The sequence below is a fragment of the Battus philenor genome, unplaced genomic scaffold (assembly GCF_028537555.1).
Source record: "Battus philenor isolate CCGP_79_NKW_IND1 unplaced genomic scaffold, ilBatPhil1.0.hap1 SCAF_9, whole genome shotgun sequence".
In the NCBI taxonomy this organism is placed as follows: Eukaryota; Metazoa; Arthropoda; class Insecta; order Lepidoptera; family Papilionidae; genus Battus; species Battus philenor.
In genome coordinates, this window is record NW_027181759.1 from 12431741 (window position 1) to 12452808 (window position 21068).

Consider the following 21068-nt stretch of genomic DNA (forward strand, 5'->3'; position numbering starts at 1 on the left):
GATAATAATCAAAATTAGTCGCACCCCTTTGTTATGTTATCACACCTTTCCGATTGTATTCATTTTATCTTATTATTTTACTGACAATAATTTTAAAAACGTCACAGTCAGTAATAACACTCCTTTGTGAGAATTTAGCATTACTTTTCCCCTTATATTCCTCTCTCTCTCTCTCTCTCTCTCTCTCCTTCACCATTTATATATTTGTATAAGACAGTTAAGATGTCAAAGAAACATGTTACTGTATACCACCATTAGCCTGTCGTAGCTCTAATGCACGTTAATGGAGCAAATTTCCTGTATCTTATTACATCCTGTCGTTCTAAATTGAACCATATAGATAAGTTGTTTATGATATAAATTCTCAATCGTCTTGTTTGTACCTGTAAGCGCTTCTTTATATGAGGTACGTCGATGATTTTGGGTAAGGTGTTAATAATTTATTTTGCGCTTGAATTCTTAATGCAAGTGTAAAACTTATATCAATGGTAAGGAATGATTGTTTGTAGGTTTTTAAACCTTTAAAGAGATGAATGTATAGCTCATTTGATGTCAATTAATGTAAAGCTATGTTAATGCTACAAAAATGGTTTCAGATATAATAGATAACGTAATGATAATAAAGTGAGAAAAAGTATTTACCAAATTCGGATATCTACATATTAAAATTAATTATTTTTTATTATCTGCAGGCATTGTCTTAGCTGAAGTTATTGTCTTGTCGCATTCCAAAATAATTAATAATAATATAAACAAACTTAATTACATACGATACGCTCACACTTTTTAACTCTTTGGTTATTTAATTTTTAACTTAATATTTGTGTACAATGGCTGTCATTGCTCATAAATGGTAAATAATAACATGAAGAGATTGCAATTTTCAGACAGAAAACTTGTAACATACTTCTTACCTCTGCAGATCCACAATGTCACCTTTAAGATGTATTTTTAATTACTGGAAAGCATATTAATATTAAAGTTACAGATATTTAAAACATAAATGAATAACGTTTCTACTTATAGAAATATATTAATAATGCCGTTTCAGCCCATAAAAGCCGACAGCAAGGCACGGGGCTACCTCAAAGATATCTGTGGTAGGATATACCATAATAGCCACGCTCGGCAGATGGGTTGGAAATTGCAGCGTGGTATTATTATATTAGTACGCAGAGGACACTGCTGCCCATCCTCTGGAAACTTTTTTATGTCCAATGGTAATCCTATATAGTTAATATACAAAGTATAAATTAGATAAGATTGTATACCAGGAATCGAACTTTTGACCTGCGATCCCAAGATTGACTCTCTACCTCTGGGCTACCACTTCACTCAAATACTATAAATATATATAAATATTACAACCGTCTATTTAGCTTACATTATTAACTAAAACCCATTACTGTTTTCACATTTATATAAACATTTCATAGTGTATGTTATAAATAAACTTGAAATCGGCTCGATTTTCGACCGAGTTGCTATCCATTGTTACTGCGCCGTTGTCAGTCTGACGGAAAATCGAGATTAATATATTTGTATCTATGTTCCTAACAGATACTTTACACGAAACCTGTTTTTAACCTTCATAGAAGTTAAAAAGCTTTCTTTCAAAAGATGCTTGGAGTATTTATAAAAAAAAAATATTTAATTAGTTCTTTAGCTCCAACATTTTATTACATTATTATGTCAGAGATAAAGCTACTAGTGAAAATTGGAATAAAATAGGAGAATCATTTTCATAGCAATCCCCCAAAGACAGCTATGAAGGCATATACCATGATCGCCACACTCGGCAGGCAGGTTGCCGTGACGATGATATAAATAAAGATTAAGCCATTGTTATTTGATTAATATACGTAATATACCGCAGATAAAAATATGAAATAATTTAGCAAGAAGCTCACGCTCCTTATAGTTCGTGTTTTCAAGAAAGAAAGTTTTTATATTTGTATTTTGTATCTATTTTGTTTAGTATAATAGTAGTATTTTGTTTTTATATTATAAAGGGAGATTTTTCGATTATCTCCGAATAGTACACATTTGTTTAATGACAGTAAAGTTAAAAAGTATATAATGTAACATCGCGTTAACCGTTGTGAAATAGATTTTGAACCATTTAATCATTACGTTAAATATCTAAACGCAATAACAGGCATTAATTACACTGATATTTCATCGTCCGGTCGACGCGCCGCTGTCTAAACAAAATTAATTGCTTCCGTGAATTAACGCGCGATTTTGGTTTTGCGAATTTTCGTCGCTGAATGAGGGAGTTTCCAATTTAATCAGCTTACATTTCCGGGCAACGGCTGGAGTTTAACAATGTTCACTTTGATGTGATTATATTAAACCGCTTATGGACTCGTAACAATGGTTTTACTACGTTCGCCTCCTTGCGATTGCAAATATTATTAAATCTCTCCGTCTGCTCTCTGAAGAGTAGACCTAATTATCGTGTTCAGCTTCGGTCGATATCCGCAGAGCTCACATCGTCTAACCAACAAAGACGAATATTCATTCTTTCATCGCTTTAAGCATACATATTTACAGGTTAATAGGTTACATTTGAAGCTTTAAAGTGGTAAATAAATAGCTCATTTCTAAACATAAATCCTAACATCTATTTGCAATCACCTTTGATAAAGTGGTCGCTCTGAAATATCCAACATTTTGTCTATTGAAATCAACAGGTCCGTAATTTCTGGAGGTACAAATTCTACAAGGACAGATAGTAAACGATAATTAATCTTTATATATGGTAATCCGAATTTTGAAAATATTTTTCCTTACTTTATCATTACGTTATTTATTATAGGTGCACCCACAATATAGTCGCTGTATTATTATATATTATTAAAACTTCAATTAACAATTTTATTTGAGACAGAATTCGCACTGAGAATAATTATTCGACTTACTTCCCTTTGTTGAATTTTATCACACAGCTGTATACATTAATTAACAAAAGATGTTACGTCTGTAGAACAAAGCAAACACAGCGAACAAATATTATAAGTCGGAAAGCCAGAGAACCCGCCTCAACAGTTCGTGATAAAAGCAAACTTGAAACTTTGTCGCTAGACTCTACGTTACAATGTCGCAGTCTCGGCTAATGTGTGCCGAAGACATGGATTGATAACTTTGTTCCTCCGACGAGACAACGCCCGTAACGACCGGCGACGTAAAATGTTTTCAGTTCTACGAGCTACAAATTAGTATTGCTTCAAACATTATTTATCTTCTATCTTAAAAGAGATATTATATTTTCTTACCTAAAAGGTTTCAGCACAACATTTACACTGCACTTAAATATAATATGGTTCTTACAACAATATTAAAGACAGATCAGTGCTTTAGTTTTCTCTACAAAATGGAATCAAGAATAAGGAGACCCACTACCCACATCTTCCCAAACTTAGCCCTCTCCACCACTCGTCGAGAAAATGGAACTCGCTATGGAGGCTTGACGAGTGAGACCACGTACATAAATAAATTAAAAGAAAAATAAATCTCTTTCAGAATTCTACATCCTGTGGACAAAAATACGAGTAGTTTTCTGTCTCAATCCTATTGGTATTCCGAAATTGTTTTCATCCAAAAGTGCGTTTCATATTCAGCTAGCTCTTCCACATATTCTATTATCCTCTGAATTTATAGAAAATTAAATAGAAATGAAAATGAAATTACTATAATTTTGATTTCCAGTGCACGTACGCCAAACACTGCTGAAACTATTCAAATAAACAAACAAATACGTGGATTTTATACAAATGTTACCTTACGTACCAGACTTTGTTTTGTAAATGATTGATTACCTTACAAACATGTTATTATTGCTAGAGGTTTATAGATGCAAGTATCATCAGATGAGATTTTAGTCAAAATAGTTGCAGGCTTTGTTATTAAAAAGAAGGTCTAACGATATACCTCGAAAAATTTGCTAAAACAACAAGAGACTTTAGATACAAAATTCAAATATCGTGACATCAGTCTAAATTACTTTTTTTTGTAAGTTATACATGATTACAGAGCCTATCATACAAAATTGCCTACGCAGCTGTCGCTTGAAATGCGACCTCCTTTAAGTAGAAACTTTTTCCATTTTATGTAAACTTCTTGTAACAACCACTTTTGGTTAATGTCGTCTTCTATTTTCAAATGATCTTCTTGTTAGTGCAAAAATTTGACATCATTTCGACGTAAAATTAAATACAGGTGATATATTACAAAAGGGATACATTCCCGGGATACAATCTTACATAATTCACATTATGCATTAACAATATAGGATTGTTACTAGCCAAAAACTAGTTTCCAACGGATAGACAACAGCGTCTTCTGTGTACCATATTACAACATATCGATCGCCAACTCGCCTGCCATACTTAGTGGTTATGGTATATCCACCCTAGATATCTTAGGAGAAGGCTTATTATGCCTTGCATCATCTAAGGCGTCGATAGCCTGAAACGACGACGATTATAAGAGTATCAACAATGGGAATCCTTATTTGGTTATGAACTGCAATATATCTTAATCCGCACCACAGCGCTAATTTTTACTAAGGAACCAGCTTTTTTATATGAACAAATTCTAATAGTTAACCATAGAAAAAAGTTAACTACATAGTTAACTTCTTTTTTGAACAGATATCTCATATCAAAGACGACTTACGCAAACATGGTGCTACAACAAATTTTTAATTCCAAATTCAAAAATATAATTACTTTATATATTTACGTGAATTTTCCCGTATGGGCAATTAAAACTTTTAGGCTTGATGTGAAGTTAAAAGTTGAAATTTTAAATCAATTTTATAAAGTTTTTGTCTGTCTGTCATCTAAATTGGTAGCCCCGCGGTAAAACAAAACACGCGGAAAAAGTTTAACGAATTGACTTTGCAACATTATATATAGGTTGCTTGGCTATAGGTATAAAAGCTCTGAATGGGAGAATATTTAGTTCTTTGCAATTTCAATTTAATCAATTTCTGTATGATACACTCTAGCCCAACATCTAAGGTTGCAGAAATAGTAAATAACGGTAATGATAATTTAGAAAGAAAAAATGTTGTCAAAATTCGAATTACGACATATTAAAATTAATAATTGTTTATTATTTGTACCTGCAGTATTTGTACTGATAGAAGTTATTGGCATGTTGCATTTCAATACAAAGAAATAAATTAATGTAACATATTTCAGAGTGATCATTTTACAGAAAATGGATGACAAATGAACATTCACATCTAAAAAGTTTTTAAACGTATAACCAATCACCCTGTAGAAGCGTGTATCGTATTATGAAATGCATAAGTACACAATAAATAATGCGGAATTTCGACAAATCTTTGGATTCTTAGGGGAGTGTTTAGGTAAAAACGTCCTTTTGTAACACGAAAGTTGACTTCTCTTTGAGGATGATATAAAGACTCCATCCTTTTCACCCTCCGGCCACAATGAATGTTTTATCCTGAACTCCAAAAATAGATTTTGTTTCAAAAGAATATGTTCTCTCTCGTATTTATTTTCAATTCTCAACAAATTTCTTTTTAATAGCAAAGAAAAAACTTTGAAGAAATAGTTTTCCTTTAATACTTTCTCGTTGGTTGTGTCTCAAAATACGAGTTTATTGGTTATAGATATAAGAGCATGTAGAGGTGTATATATAGCTTACGTGATAGCAAAAAGGCTTAAAGCTTTTACATATTTTTCTAAACACCACGAATAAAATGGTCATTCTCAAATAAGTTGCATAAATTTATTTTTCATATTGAAATGCGACTGAATTTAAATTTCTGTCGTTATTTACATAAATGGCTACATTGCAAGAAAAAATTTAACGCTAGACTTTAATTTGCAGTCACAAAGAGTAAAAATCATTATACATTATCATTACATTACTAATTATTTTTGAAACCATTTATTTTTGAATTGTATGTTACTTTGGTTCTTCTGCGGTTTTTCTCATTATTTTAATATTTGGTCCACCTGTTTTCGCTAAAGTTGTTTTTTTACTGTATAAGAAGTGCCAGTGTTATTACTACTAAACTTGTTTAATTTAAAGGTTTTGTAATTACACGACAAAATCTTGGCTATAAAAACAAGTTATACCAATGTAAAGTGGCGTAATATATTTCAGTACACAACGGACAACCTCCCTTTGTTAGCCTCACGTAACGTCTGTAAAAACAGTGATAACAATAGCACTCGGAGTTCGCAAGCTGAAAGCTTCGCTAAAAGTTTGCTGCAACAAATGCAAATGATTGTCTTTCCCAACAGTTAATTTACTGCAACGAGATTTTTGCGAAATTTTAAATAAACTCAAGTTATATGGAAAATTCTATACAATTGTTATGTTAAACAGACTTTGTACTGTCAAAAATTATTGGCCTGGCGCAGAGTAATCAAAAAATGAATTAAAAATATATCTTATAGTTAAACTAGGTTAGAGCAACTTTCCTTAGAATTTGATGCTCTAGACCATCGCCGTCTAAACTACGGTAGTACGTAAAGACGTTTTCGTAGTTTTAACCAAAGGCGTCAAAGATGACTGGGAGGTTTTAGCGGGTAAGAGTCCGACATAAGCCTATCGTTGCTCCCAGAGGGCTATACTGTGCAGAATATCTCCACGAGTAAAATATGGTACAACCAACTTTGAGAAAACAATAAATTGTCGAATCCAACTTGGCTTGGTCGCATTCGGGAAACTGCGAAACATCTTCTCGTCCAATATCTATCAATGCCATAAATGAAGGTCTACGAGCAATGTGTGTTATCAGTAATGATAAACGGCACTAAAAAACGAGCCATGAAAAGGGCTATCGGAATTTGTCTACGGGATCGAATCAGGAATTAAGAGATCCGTAGACGAACGAATTACTAACGGATTGGCAAGTTGAAGTAACATTGGGCAAATAGCACATAAAACAGCTGGTTACCCGGGCCCCATGATTTTGGATTATAATACATAGGTCGACAAGGTAAATTGATGACCTTTTTAAAGTCGTTGAAAAACGATGGATGCAGACCGTTTCAATGTTGAAATGATTATGATAAGATTAAATTTTTCCATTTATTAACTGATTGTCTTAATAATGAACATCGAATACTTGCTAAAACAAAACCTAAGCAATAATGTGGTTAACTAAAAATAATCATAACACGAACTTTTTTGGTTTTGATTGTCGTCAAACGTTGAACTGGAATAAGTTTTTTGGTTCACTTTAAGGTTTATGGAAAAAATTGTAATTTATCCATTATTTCTCACAACATGGGTTATTAAATGAATATATTTGTTTTTTTTTTTAATATATGCATACACTATTATGTACGCATTACTAACTCTTTAAAATAACAATTGCAAAACATTTTGCTATTTCGAAACCAATATACGCCTCAATAAATACATTTAAAAAACTTTTAAGTTAAACGGTTTTTTGATACCCATATTGTGGTGGTTGTGGAAAAATATGTACCTAGTCCGCCATATTGGAACGGCGTCCATCTTGAATTTTAAGTTTTGACATAATCATCGTGTTTTACTAGTGTAGCCCTTTCATTTAATACCCAAATTGAGGGGGTTAAGGAAAATACATAATCCGCCATTTTGTTTCGGCGGCCATCTTAAATTTATAATGTTATTGATTTTATTATATTGTATTGTCATCTAAATTAAATGGGTGTACCGAATTTCAGATCAATCTGACAACGGGAAGGTGCTTAAATTTCAATTTCTAATTTTGATCCAAATAAATTCCGTACGGGTCGAACTAAATAAAACCGTTTAAAAATATAATTAGACAAAAATTATGGAAACACTGCGACGAAAAATGTGAATCTATTTATATCTAGCACTATATCTTGTACAAAAACAGAACTTCATTTTTTATCTTTTTGTGCGTGTGTTGAAAACTAAATTCTGTTCAAAATTCCTTTCACGTTACTATACTTCTCCTTTCTTGAATCGCTTCTTGAATAATAATATTTACTTTTATCCATTGCTCTAACAAACCATTACTTTCTTATCATTATTTATTTTACACGATGCTTTTAAGTATTAATTAAATAAATATCGAAAACACTTTTATGGTTAATGTTCATATTTAAAAGTTTATCCAAAATATACACAAATACTAGCGAAATTGCTATCTTTCCGTAAAGCTTTTTAGTTTACTCTTGGATGTACAAACGTTCTACATTTTTTATTTGATCTGTGGATTTTAAATCGGCAACTTACTTTTACGATGAAATAAACTCATTATTCTAAGCCATCCATTAAAAACATTTCCGTTTCGTGATATGAAATATTCAATAAATTTACCCGTCTCACGAAAAGGTCTCGTTAAGAGGTAATAAGATGGATGCCTTCTTTCCCGCCTCTCCATTACTAAAACTGTCAGCGATGTTCGACGCACCCGCGCTCAAATACCACGCATATTATTGTATGTATTGCGTAGGAAAATTTAATTAAGCATTGCCATTAATAAACCAAAATTAAAATATAAAAGGAATTGTATATAGCGTTTTGCAATAGTGAAGTTCGTAAGCTTTCGGAGAAGCTTTCTCTCGGGTTGCTACATGCCAATATTTCACAGGATTGAGAGATCCTTCATGAAGCAACTAGGCTCAAAAGTCCTCACGGGAGGCACTAGAACTGGACTACTACTCATTGTGTCGCATTCCGACACAAGCGTGCTTATGTGACCCGAATATCTACATGGTCGGTTGCTATTGCCTCGTCGTGGCCGTATCAGCCTATAGATGACAATTGTAGGGCGTAGGCCTCTATCAAAGATATCTATGGGGGGATAAACTATAATCGCCATTCTTAACAGATGGGTTAGCGATCGCAGTGTCATATTATTGCCAACAAAGGACGCTGTTGCCCATGCTTTTGAAACTTTTTGTGAGCAGTGACAATCCTATATAACTAATGCACAAAGTGGGAATAATATAAGATTGTAATTAGGAAATCGAACCCACTACCTACGACTGCAAGTCGCAGTCCTCTACCGGCTACCACTGCCTTGCTAACACTAATACTATTTTGGAAAAAGTTAGCCCAGAAACAAGAAGTGGCGGAAAAACTCTAGCAATTTCGGTTGACGTCCCCTGTGATATCCTATTCGGCCTATTTTTCATCGATGTCGGTTTGTTATCGAATGGCGACGATGTATTCATAATATTATGCGTTTATACTCGAACATTCTATGGTAATAATTAACGGCCGGTGGATATAACGATGCAAAGAATAAATTAACCAGAAAGTATACAGTACTTAAGTTATTGAAAGTGTTTAAATAAAAAATCTTATTGTTTTCAAGTATATAAGCTATAAATAATTGAGAAATTAGAGATAAAACCTTACGAGTGTTGTTCACAACGTTGGAATTGTAAACAAAATATAAGATATTTATTATAAATAAATTATTAAATTTACGTTTAAAAAAATAGGAATTACATAAAGTTATTTATTTATTTAATATTATTTATTGTACACGATAAGATACATAATATACAAATACAATAATATACAGAAAAGTACAATGGGCGGTCTTATCACACAAGGCAATCTCTTACAGACAACCATAGTAAGGAAAAGATAATAGTACTTATAAAGGGTAGTTCACGTGTACAAAAAAAATATTCACAAACAAATGAACATAAATATAACAACAATTAAAAAGTTTATTGTTTATTATATACCAAGTATTAAATACTCCAGTATATTGCAACCTTTTTGCAATAAAAAAGAGTATATTAAGTTTGAACATAAGCTAAAGATAACTAAACTTAAAGATGCATAAATATATAATGAGAGTAGAAATATATTACATGGCAAAAGTTAATGCTCTTCTCGTGTTATATAACAGTTCCGTTTCTAAGTTAATGATGACATACAAACAGCAAATTCAGTTTTTTTAAATATCGAACGCTTGATTTACGATCAGAAGCTAACAATGCCCAGTCTTATAATCACTTAAAAGAGCGAGGTACAAGTTCCATATTTTTTAAATCCATAGCTTGTAGGTTGTCAGAGGTCAGTCGCTACAATTTCGGCAGCCAACGGGTCGGAAAATACGACATTATTGGATTAGTTGCGGCTCCTCGGTCAATAATATTAAACTCAAATCTGGTTTCTTCAGACGCTATTTGAGCACAAATTCAATTAACAATATTTATAACTGCTAACATTAAACGATATTCTTTATTTATTTGTCGTAAAAGAATGAGTTTGGTATAAGAAAAATTATTTTATACATAAACAATGATACAAAGTACAACCACTATATATGTTGGTTAACAAATTTCTTATTAAAATGTACAGACGAAACATATTTTCGTGAGTTGAATAAGAAGTTTGAAAATACTTCAGCCGCACTTTAAGATCGACATTTCGTGTTCTAGTTTTGCGTTGAAATAGACGAATGGATAAAGTTTATTCCTTTATAACTTAAATATGCAACACTCATACAGAAAAGATTCCAGTGATTTTTTTTCTAAAATATTTTCATATTTATATTAAAATTAGATATATCCATTATTTTCTTTTATAACCGTCCTGAGTTTGATTTTTATTAAATTTTGAGTATACCAGAGAATGTTTTTAGAAATTTTTTAAATTATTTTTATTTAAATTACTATCATCAATTTCAGGAACAATTATAAACAAATAATAATAAAATACATCCTAATATTTTAGCAAGTTCAACAAAATATACTAGAATTTCATTGGATGATTGAACTAACAGACATCCTATCTTAGCTATGAATAATCAAATCGAATCTCAAAGAGAACTATCGAACGCGCAGTTTGAACAGTCAGTTCTATTCTTAGATTTTGCGCAATTTTCTTTGTTTCTTTCATAGAATCTTCTACAAAGTATTAGTCGTCGTTTTCATGTTTAAGTGTGACCAAGAAAATATGTTTTTTTTTTATAAATTGGCATGTGTATTGACCCAAAACCTCCTACTACTACGTAAAACGCGTCTTAATGGAAGGAAGCTTTCTAATAAACAAACCATAATAACGCGTAGCTCCGTAGATGTTTCGTAGCGACACCGTAGATCGCTACAGAGTTGCGTAGACAGCAAGCGTTTCTACGTCATTGACACGAAACCTTTTTTTATTGGAACACATATTAGTTAGTGCGCTCTGGACCGGTCAATCGGCTATTTATTTCAGAACTTTACCAATGAATATATTTATCTTATCATTATATGGTATTGTTTGCTTTAATAACATCACTTCTGCAATTTCCATATTTAAAATCTTAAGTAATGAGCAAAACTAAAAGTTTTGGAAAATTCTTTTGATTTAAAGGTATTTGCAAATACTTAAAGCTATATAAATAAATGTTAACAATTCTATAATATTTCAAAGGTATATTTAATAGAAAAAATAATACGCCCGCTTTAAAAGGCTTTAAATATATATTATTGTATGTATTTCACGGCAATGCAGAGAGCAATGTATTCTTTTGTTTTGCAGTATAAGACTACTCCACATTGCCAGTACGCTGAATAATGTAGTTCCGATCCGGGCTTGAAACCAGCGTGTCTTGTGATCCTTGAATAAATAGGTAGAATAAGGATGCTCTTTAACGTAGATGTAATACGCATACAAATATTTATATCAAAACAAAAGAATGAAATCAAACTAACTATAACGAAGAATGACGCTGCTTATTTTTATTTTATATTCCCGATGTTTCGTGCTTTGCCGCATATACGTAATAATTATTGCAATGCACAAACTTACTAATTATTGTATGTATGTTGAGGTCGTGCAGTATAATATTTGGTTTAAGATTTAATTATATTCTTTCTGTACATCTTTCCTATTGTGATTCTTATTTTTATAAAATTTCAATATCCACGTGAGCTACCCGATGTAGGATTCGACTTTACTGTACGAGAATTTGTGGTTTATCATATATAAAATGCTCTTGCTGTGTGACTTTATGAAGTCAATAAAAAAAATTTATTACCTCAAATAGATCTGACCTTCTGTCACAACGAGCTATAGTCGGGGATCGAATCAAGAATGTGGGGATACGTAGACAAACAAAAGTAGCCAACATGATCCATCAGGTTGACAAGCTGAAGTGGAATTGGGCGGGCCAAATAGCGCCCAGAACTAAAGAGCCCATTTTAAGGGTCAGGATTGAAGACTACAGAGACTACACGATGGACCGACAAACAGCAATCCATACGCGAACTTCAAACAGTATTCTTAACAATAGCATTCCTCCGATAATGTATGTTTACGCGTTATGTGTATGGCAGTGAGAGATTACTCGTTCACGTATTTATTCCTTCTTTGATGACGATGAAAGTCAGGTGTGATTCTGGTGGTATATATATATATATATATATATATATATATATATATAGTTATATAAACACAAAGACTATGTACAAATCATAACTTTGATTCAAATACAATAACATTAATTATTTCACTGAAATATATTAATAATTAATTTAAATGTAAAGTGGGTGTTTGTATCTATGTATATTTATATAAGTATATTTGAATATGTATGCTTATATAGTAATGTATGTATATGTCTAAGTATACTCCGAAATATGTAGTATATTTTAATGTTTATTACGTGCACTCTAAACTGCCCTCTCCCTCATATCTCTCATCTCTATCCAAAGGTTGTCTGGTCGAGATCATCTCGAGCGATACGCGCCTCTTGAACCTGTATATTAATTGTTTCTTTTTTTAGTTATAATCTATATTATTTTGTTACATTTCCCTTTCATCTTTTATACAGAATTTTAATATACATAAAAGTGTAAATAAGTAAATAAATGTTGTTTTGTTTTTTTTACAGTACAATGTTTCGTTTGTGGTGGGTGGCGCTGGCGTTGGTGCTAACAACAGCCAACGCTGATGAAGCCACCGACCCCCGGGGTCTAATGGATACAGGTATGCACGTGTTTGTTTAAAAAGACCATTTTTTTTTTTCAAAACGTTCATACTTATTTTACAGAAAAACTTTAGTATTAGTTTAAATTTGATACAAACGAATATAATTTTAAGGCACGCCAACAGCGTTAAAATAAGTAATAATAAAAAGTTAATTGTTAACTTTTTATTATTACTTATAAGCAAGTCTTATAGCAAGTGAATATGTTAATGATGATATGTGCACATTATCGACGAATTAAGGCCCGAGCCGAGGTCCCCTTGTAGAGGCCCTTGAGTCACTCCGTGGAGCGTCATCGCCTCGTACCCGTGGAATCTGCTAATGTCATTTGGGCAACTTTGAAAGTCCAATCCTGTAGAAACTGTACTTAAATAAATTCCTTATCCTATCAAAACTATATATAAGCAAAACAAAAAATAAAGCATGCAGATAATTATACACAAAGACAATAATAAAAACAAAATAGGTTACTATTAAGAGGACCGGAGAGTAATGTCGTTTCAGTCAACAAAATTTTTAGAAAAACCGATTGATTTTTACCGCTTCGGTATTGAAAATTTGTACACTAGATAGCAAATGGTTGTTGATAATGAAGGTGAATATTGAAATATTATATGTTGATGAAAAATAAAAACTTGTTAAAAGTGTAGTCGAGTGAATTTAACTTAATAAAGCGACATTACTTTGCGGTCCCTTTAAGAGCATATATATTAAAAAAGAATGGAAATTCCGGTCATGAAAAATATTCAACTCTACCGGACTGCCTCACCGTTGTAGAGTTGGGTACAATATTAGGTGCTTACGAGTACCAATATAAATATTAAAATAAAATTAATATTAATATAAATATTAAAACCTACAGACTATAACGTTGATGCGTCTCGGTAGATCAGTCATTTTACTATCTATAGCGCCCAACAAACCGAACCACACCAGTGATTACAACTGCGTTATGCCATAAAAACGTTTACGGACGACATCTTTTAAGTAAGACGTGAACATTGTCGATTATCTCTGTAAAATAAAAGCACATTTAAGTAATATTAGCTTCGCTTTACTAGGGATACAAATTCAATTTCCCTATTCACCGGCGTTTTATCGTCAAAAACGGCATCAAGCGAAAAAATATGGCCGTTATGTTAATAGAGCCTGGGGCAATTTCATCAAAACATCGCAAACAACGCTATGAATTTCACGTAAAACGCGTCTTAATGGAAGGAAGCTTTCTAATAAACAAATCATAACGACGCGTAGCTCCGTAGATGTTTCGTAGCGACACCGTAGATAGCTACAGCGTTGTGTAGGCAGCAAGCGTTTCTACGTCATAGACACGAAATCTTTTTTTTATTGGAACACATATTAGATAGTGCGCTCTGGACCGGTCAAACGGCTATTTATTTCAGAACTTTACCATAAATAGACTAATCTTATTATTATATGATATTGATTGCTTTAATTATATATATCTTCTGCAATTTCTGTATTTAAAATCTGTATCATCTTAACCCTTTCACGACCACGGGTACGCCGGTGTCCCAAGCAAAAATCATGGATTAATTAAATATTTACGTAACCATTGTAAATTATTTTTTGGTTTTAGTATTTCGGAAAGTACCTTTTTATTATTTTTTACTAGCAATATAGGATAACTAATACCGTTTGTTGTTTATCGTCATCGGAACGTTAGAGTTCTTTTGGCGCGAATGATTGATGTTTGGAATAAATAATTGATATTGTAAAAGTGCTTTTCAAGTTTTTACAGTGTCAAATTATCATTGCCTGGTAAGTAAATTGTTATTCTAAATATTCAGTATTAATGTATTTATGTTGTATTCTGTGATAAATCGTTATAAAGATTATGGGACACGGGTGTCCCTGTCGGCGTAAAGGGATACTTTTTATACGGAATTTCATAACTTTTGGCCTGGTGATATACCAAAATGCTATCATTTTCTTATTCATATTTTTCTCAGAATATGTTTCGTAAGGGACGTGGAGTTTTTGAACTTCGAAAAAATAAAATTCTTCAAATTTTTGTGGGCGACAATAGCGATGAGGAAGATGAGTTAGTGCTTGATGACGAAGACCAAAGACTTCTAGTACAGGATGATGACCAAGGGGTATTTGATATCGAGGTTGAAGAGACGACGACTATTCAACAGCAAGAATCACCTGAACCTTCAACGTCTCAAAAAAACAATTCATCTAATCATTAACCAATCATCTAACAACAGGAATATTTTCGCCGAGTACCACAAATAACTTGCCCTATTATATTTATATTATTCATAAACAAGTAAAAAAAAGTACACTAAGTAACAAATGTACATTATTTACAACAAAACAGACTTTCCAACAAGTAAACCAAAATTTAGAGTTTAAGTAGAAAGTAACCCTTAGCGACCATAGGGACATATTTGTCCCATAAATTTCCAAAAAAAATGTAAAACTTTTTTGAATTTTTAGTATAAATTATGTTTTTAGGATGCCTATTAATTCATTACATCTAGCTTAATTAATTAAATAAGGTACCGTAACCTTATGGTCCTGAAAGGGTTAAGTAATGAGCAAAATTTCTTTTTTGTGAAATCTAATAAAAAAATAAATATATTTCAAACCTAAATTTATTAATTTTTTTTCTATTGGAATACTAAAGGTCAATGACTTCTGGCAGTACAAAGTGAGCAGTAAAGAACAGCAAACAATTGTTTTTTTTGTAAGCTGTCATTTGAATTTTATAAGCACTTTTTCCTTCTATGGTATAATTACATTACATTAATTACAAATGCTATATATTCATCCCTTTAAAGCTTTTACATCTATAACTAACTATCATTGTATGACAAATATTCCGAATTTTGCTGAGTCAATATAAAAAATATATTATAAATCCACTTTTAATGAAAAACATAATCCGAACCGCAGTAACACTTCAACCAAATGAAAGACCAGTGTTTGAGTATTTCGGCCTAAATAAACACTGATTTTCACCAAATTCTTTGTACAGCCGCCGCGAATTCGCTGCGATCCGCTATTTTGATAAAACACTATCAGTTTCTTAGTCCCAAAACAAACATACAAATTCGTTGCATACCCAAAAAATAAATGCATTGTTGAACAGTTTTTACAGAATTTGGTTATAAAAAATGTATGTGATGATTGATCATAGTTGTAAAATCTTTTAACGAGTAAATGTATCACGAGTTTGCTGTTAATTAATATATGATATACCCTGTTCTAAAATCAATAGAAAATTTCCAATAGAAAAAAAAAAATAATACAACACATTTCAGAGTTATAGTTTTATACAGAGTGATTTTTTTTTCTCACAGTGAGCAAAATCAAATTAAGGGTTAATTCTAATTTGTATCGCTGGTGTTTTTTTTTTACAGTATTTATCTTTCGCTTTAACTAAACGCAGACAGTTGGGCGAGGGTTGCCGCTATTTGATACGGATCTTTCTTCTCCCAGCTGCGAGGCACGACAGCGTTTTATATTATTATTATTATTTTTTTTACAATTTTTTTTTTTACACAATTTTCACTTACGGGTAAATACAGCTAAAATTTGTACATATTAACAATACAATTTGGAATACACAATTATATATTAGTTGCTACATTATTTTATTTAAGTCGCTGCCCAAGCGCTACAGACCGTTAAATGCCTTGAGATTTAGGACAATGTGCCGGGCCTGAGTTGGCCCGGCACATTGTCAATCATTCAAATCATTCAAAAGATTCAGCTGTAGATTTTTTCTTGAGAAGGTCCGGTAAGCTGAACGGAGATATATTAAGGTTTTCACATAAGGTCACGTGGTTATGTCTTTTGGATGCGAATCGGGAGCAGTGTCTGAGTAAGTGATCAAAAGTCTGTACTGTGGAGTCGTCACATGGGCAAGTCTCATTATCGATTATTTTAAAACGGTGCAGGTACTGCTTGCAGTACCCGTGCCCGCTTAGTAGTTGTGTCAGATGGATGTCTTGATGAGTTTTCGCAGTTTGTTTATGTCGGTGAGTTTCGAAAGGAGTCCTATGGTATGTCGACCCTGTGCCGAGTTCTCGTATCTAGCCTGCCAAATGCGGTTGTATTCCGCGCGGATTGCGCTCTTCACGAAACTCATTGGGAAGTAGACATAAGCCGGTGTAGAGTGCATTGCGGCAGCACTCTTTGCTGCCAAGTCGGCTTCCTCGTTACCGACGACGCCTGTGTGGCTTTTGACCCATGTAAAGTGTAATGTAGCTGGCGCGCGTGCGTCTATCTGATTGTGAATTTGTGTGACGATGGGGTGGGTGTTGTTTCTATTCTGCAGCGCGGCGATGGAAGATTGTGAGTCCGTGTGAATAATTGTGTATGTGTTCGGGTATATTGAACAGACCCACGAGCAGGCTTTCGAAATGGCGAGAAGCTCAGCTTGAAAGACCGAGCAAAACGAGTGAAGTTTGTATTTTTTGGAAGCAGTCTGGCGGCCTTCCATGAAAGCAACGAATGCCGCTCCTACGGAGGAGTCCTCCAGCTTGCTCCCATCAGTGTAGATATTCAAAGCATGGGGATAGGGTGCTGTGTAATTACGACCTCTAGAGGGGGAAAGGACAGAAATGGATACTCTGGTAACGGGGTGCAATAATTTGTGTGGTGGTGTAGGGCGTTCTAGAGCTGTATCAGAAGGTAAAAGATGAGAGGCGCCGGTGAGTTTTGTGAGTTCCAGTGCCTGTACCTCCCGAACTTTGAGGTCGAGTGGGGTGAGTTCTGCAAGTGCTAGAGCGGCTGTGGTGGATATGGTCTTGAACGCCCGCGTGATCCTGATGGCAAAGCCTCGTTGCATACTTAACAACCGCCTTATTATCCCTTTTTTTAGAGCCGCTTGCCCCCATATACCAGCAGCATATGTCATAATTGGCTCATATACAGAGTGATTAGAAATAAATGCAAAAGTTTTAGAGCCTTTTGCTGACCAACTAGATGTTTAACCCTCTAAAGCTTTTATATCTATAATCAATTAACCTGTATTTGGAAAAACTTTCACAATACCATCGTTATTCGTAAAAATGTGTACAAAGTAATACAAATATTAGGTAACATAACATTTAAAATTGTGTCAGTCAGTGTAATATTTAATTAGTGCCAAAGAATAAATACTTTGACATAAAATAAACCTGTGATCGTAAAATAATTCCTTCATATATTACAGCAGTAAAATCTGTGACTAGAATTAGCTGCAATTTATCATTCAATACACATCGCTTTCCTTCGAGACAAACTTCCAGGAAACTCGATATAGTCACGAAGAATCTGTGAATTTGAAACAAAAATCTAAATTGGTAGAAGAGAATCCGAAGTAGCGTATATATACGAGGTGACAGGATTTTATCTCTGATATTTTGCACATCCATGAAGTTTAACAAGACAAAGTAAAAGTTCAGGGAAGCGTGAAATTAGAAATTTCTTACTACACGAGCGACGCAACCGCTACCCGCTTTTCATGAGAACTTAGCCGTCAAGTAATGAACCCATATATTCTAACATAAAAAGTTTATTTAAATTAACTTCGCTGCTCAACATCAACTATAAAACTGTTTTTTTTTTTTATGCTCACCTTATTCTGTTTACGCATGATTAATTTTCTAAATCATACAGTACCATTCGCTTTTATTTTTTACGGTATCTTCTGGATCGGATAACGCAAACCAGACATCTAATCTGACAGAATTTCAACCATTTTATTGGTAGTTCACCTTACCTTCTTCTTGCTATTTTTATGAGATATTTTTCAACCTTATACCTTCTTTAGAAAAACAAATATTGAACGACATAGTTGTGCAAAAAAATTAATTCCTAAATTATATTTGAAAAACAAATTATTTTTCAGACTCAAAGATAAAATCGATAATACAATTCATCCAAATTAGATCCATTAACTTATTTTCAATTAAGTAAAGTGAAGAATATACCACAAAATACCGCAATGCCAGTAGACGAAGGTCTTTTACCAGTGTCTGTTACCAATGATTTCATACGGATCAGAGACATGATCGCTTACTATAGGCCTTATAAGGCTCAAGGTCAGAAAGAATCAGAAATGAGTTCCAGGGAAGAACCAAGGAAGAAACAAAGTCACCGACGAGCTCCTCGGTGACCTTGTTTCTTCTTCTTCTTCATTTTTTTATCATTAGAATTATGGGCGGGGCAAATTGCCTCAGACAAACGATGGCCGTTGGGGCCGAAAGGTACTCGAGTGGTGACCACGACAGTAGTTGCATCGTGAGTAGGTAAGGTTAGGTTAGGTGCCTTATTAAATGGACTGAAAAAAATAAGATTGCAGGAGGTGTCTGGATACGGGCAGCATCAGACCAGTCAGCGTGGCGATCTTAGAAAAAGGGAAATGCAGCAAAACCAGAATAGCTTTACGCGAATTAGAATTTTATTTTACATCATAATAAACATTAGTCATTATGGTAACTTCTGAGGGCACTTTAGATCTCAAAACTAAAAGCATTGAGTTTATTCCACTTGAAATATAATAATATTCACTTATGTACATATATAAGTACAAACATATTCACACTAAATTAATGAACATGTTGTAAAATATTTAATTTCTTGTAGATCATAAATTTGACGCACGTGTGATGTGACTGTTCATGATATTTTGTTCACGTAACTTTATATTTTAAGATTATACCGTCATTTCGTCTCTTTTCGAGAGGGGGGAAATTTAATAAATTTCCTTTTACCTTATTTTGATTGAATATAATATTTATATCACTTTGCGTCATGCAAGCTTTCTGTAGGCCTCGGCAATTTTTATAATAAAAATAAAAGTTACAATTGATTTTTCATTATTATCATCGTAATAGACCTCTTCCATACATTTCCTTTGGATTGGTTTGGATCAGCCTGCATCCAATGTTTTTCTATGACCGTCTGTTTACTTTGCCAATTCAAATTGATTGATTTTTAAATATAGTAAATTATCGTATAAATTTATTTTATCGCCAATATAGAACAAAAACTCATTTAGGTCCGTAAGTGTCCCCCGTAGAACTTTGGAACGAGTCCAATTCAGCATTCGACGTCGAATCGTTGTAATAACTCTCAGCGAAATTACCGCTCGCTTTACCTCTGGCACATAAACATGCGATCGTGTAATTTTGCAAATCCGAATTCTATACAGAACCGCTTGGAACTCAAACTGGTACATCGTTTTAACACCATAATTTTACTAGCTATAATGGCGATTTTGAAAGTGAAAAGCCTTTTGAATCATGTATTTCCTTTGCCCGACTTCTACTGCCTTATTTACCATCCGTTTGCCCCTCACTATTAGATTGCTACCTTCTACAAACTTTTTGTGTTACTTAAATTTTTTTAAACTAAGTTTTCATTGTATTGTAAAAATCTTTCTCTATTTATAATATAATGCCTTACGCAAACAGTGACATTACTGCTATATACTCAAGAATTAAATCCCTTTCATGTTTTTACTTAAAGATCGTCGCTTAGTACATGATTTACTATTTTTCAATAAAATATTGAATAGCTAAATCTTTCGTGGAATCTTTTAGATGTTATTGGGCTGCATGTTCCGTATCGTTTGCCTCTACGCCCAGGAAAGCCATCCAACCTGAGTCCCGCTATCCGACAAAAGTTGAGATACACTCTCTATATCTATCTCACGTCCAGTTCTTATAACAAAATACTTGAACGATTGCCTGACATTTTTTGCAGCTCTTACAGTCTTTAAAAACCATCTTAATAATTTACTGTATCCAGAAGAGATTTTAATTAAAACATTTTTAAGCACTTTCCTTGAAGAAGATTGCGCGCCGGAAGAAACATTTTCACATTTAGAACTCTTTCGATGTTTAAAGTCGTAAGCCAGATGTTTCTTCTTACGTACGATCACTTTTTTATTCGTATTCGATGTTATTTTTTTTTCATAATGCTTTAAACAGGAAATTTTTTAATGTCGTATACAAAGGAAGAAATAACAGAGCCTTTACTGATACGGCAACTTTTATTGTATTTTAAAATATTTATACTACAGACATTTAAATAAATGAATAAATTAATATAAAGTCAAATTTAAGTACCTGTAAAAGGAGAAGCCTGTAAAAAG

The 21068-nt window shown here is 33.1% G+C and overlaps 1 protein-coding gene across 1 annotated transcript in view; it reads left to right on the forward strand.

The window, feature by feature from the left end:
- Positions 1–12089: 12089 nt before the first annotated feature.
- LOC137932334 (thrombospondin type-1 domain-containing protein 7A-like) overlaps positions 12090–21068 on the forward strand; it is a 78272-nt gene continuing 69293 nt past the window's right edge. The window contains exons 1-3 of the mRNA XM_068775937.1: positions 12090–12268; positions 12854–12948; positions 17326–17559. Of these exons, the coding sequence (XP_068632038.1) occupies positions 12090–12268; positions 12854–12948; positions 17326–17559 (508 nt within the window). The remainder of the gene's footprint in view (positions 12269–12853; positions 12949–17325; positions 17560–21068) is intronic.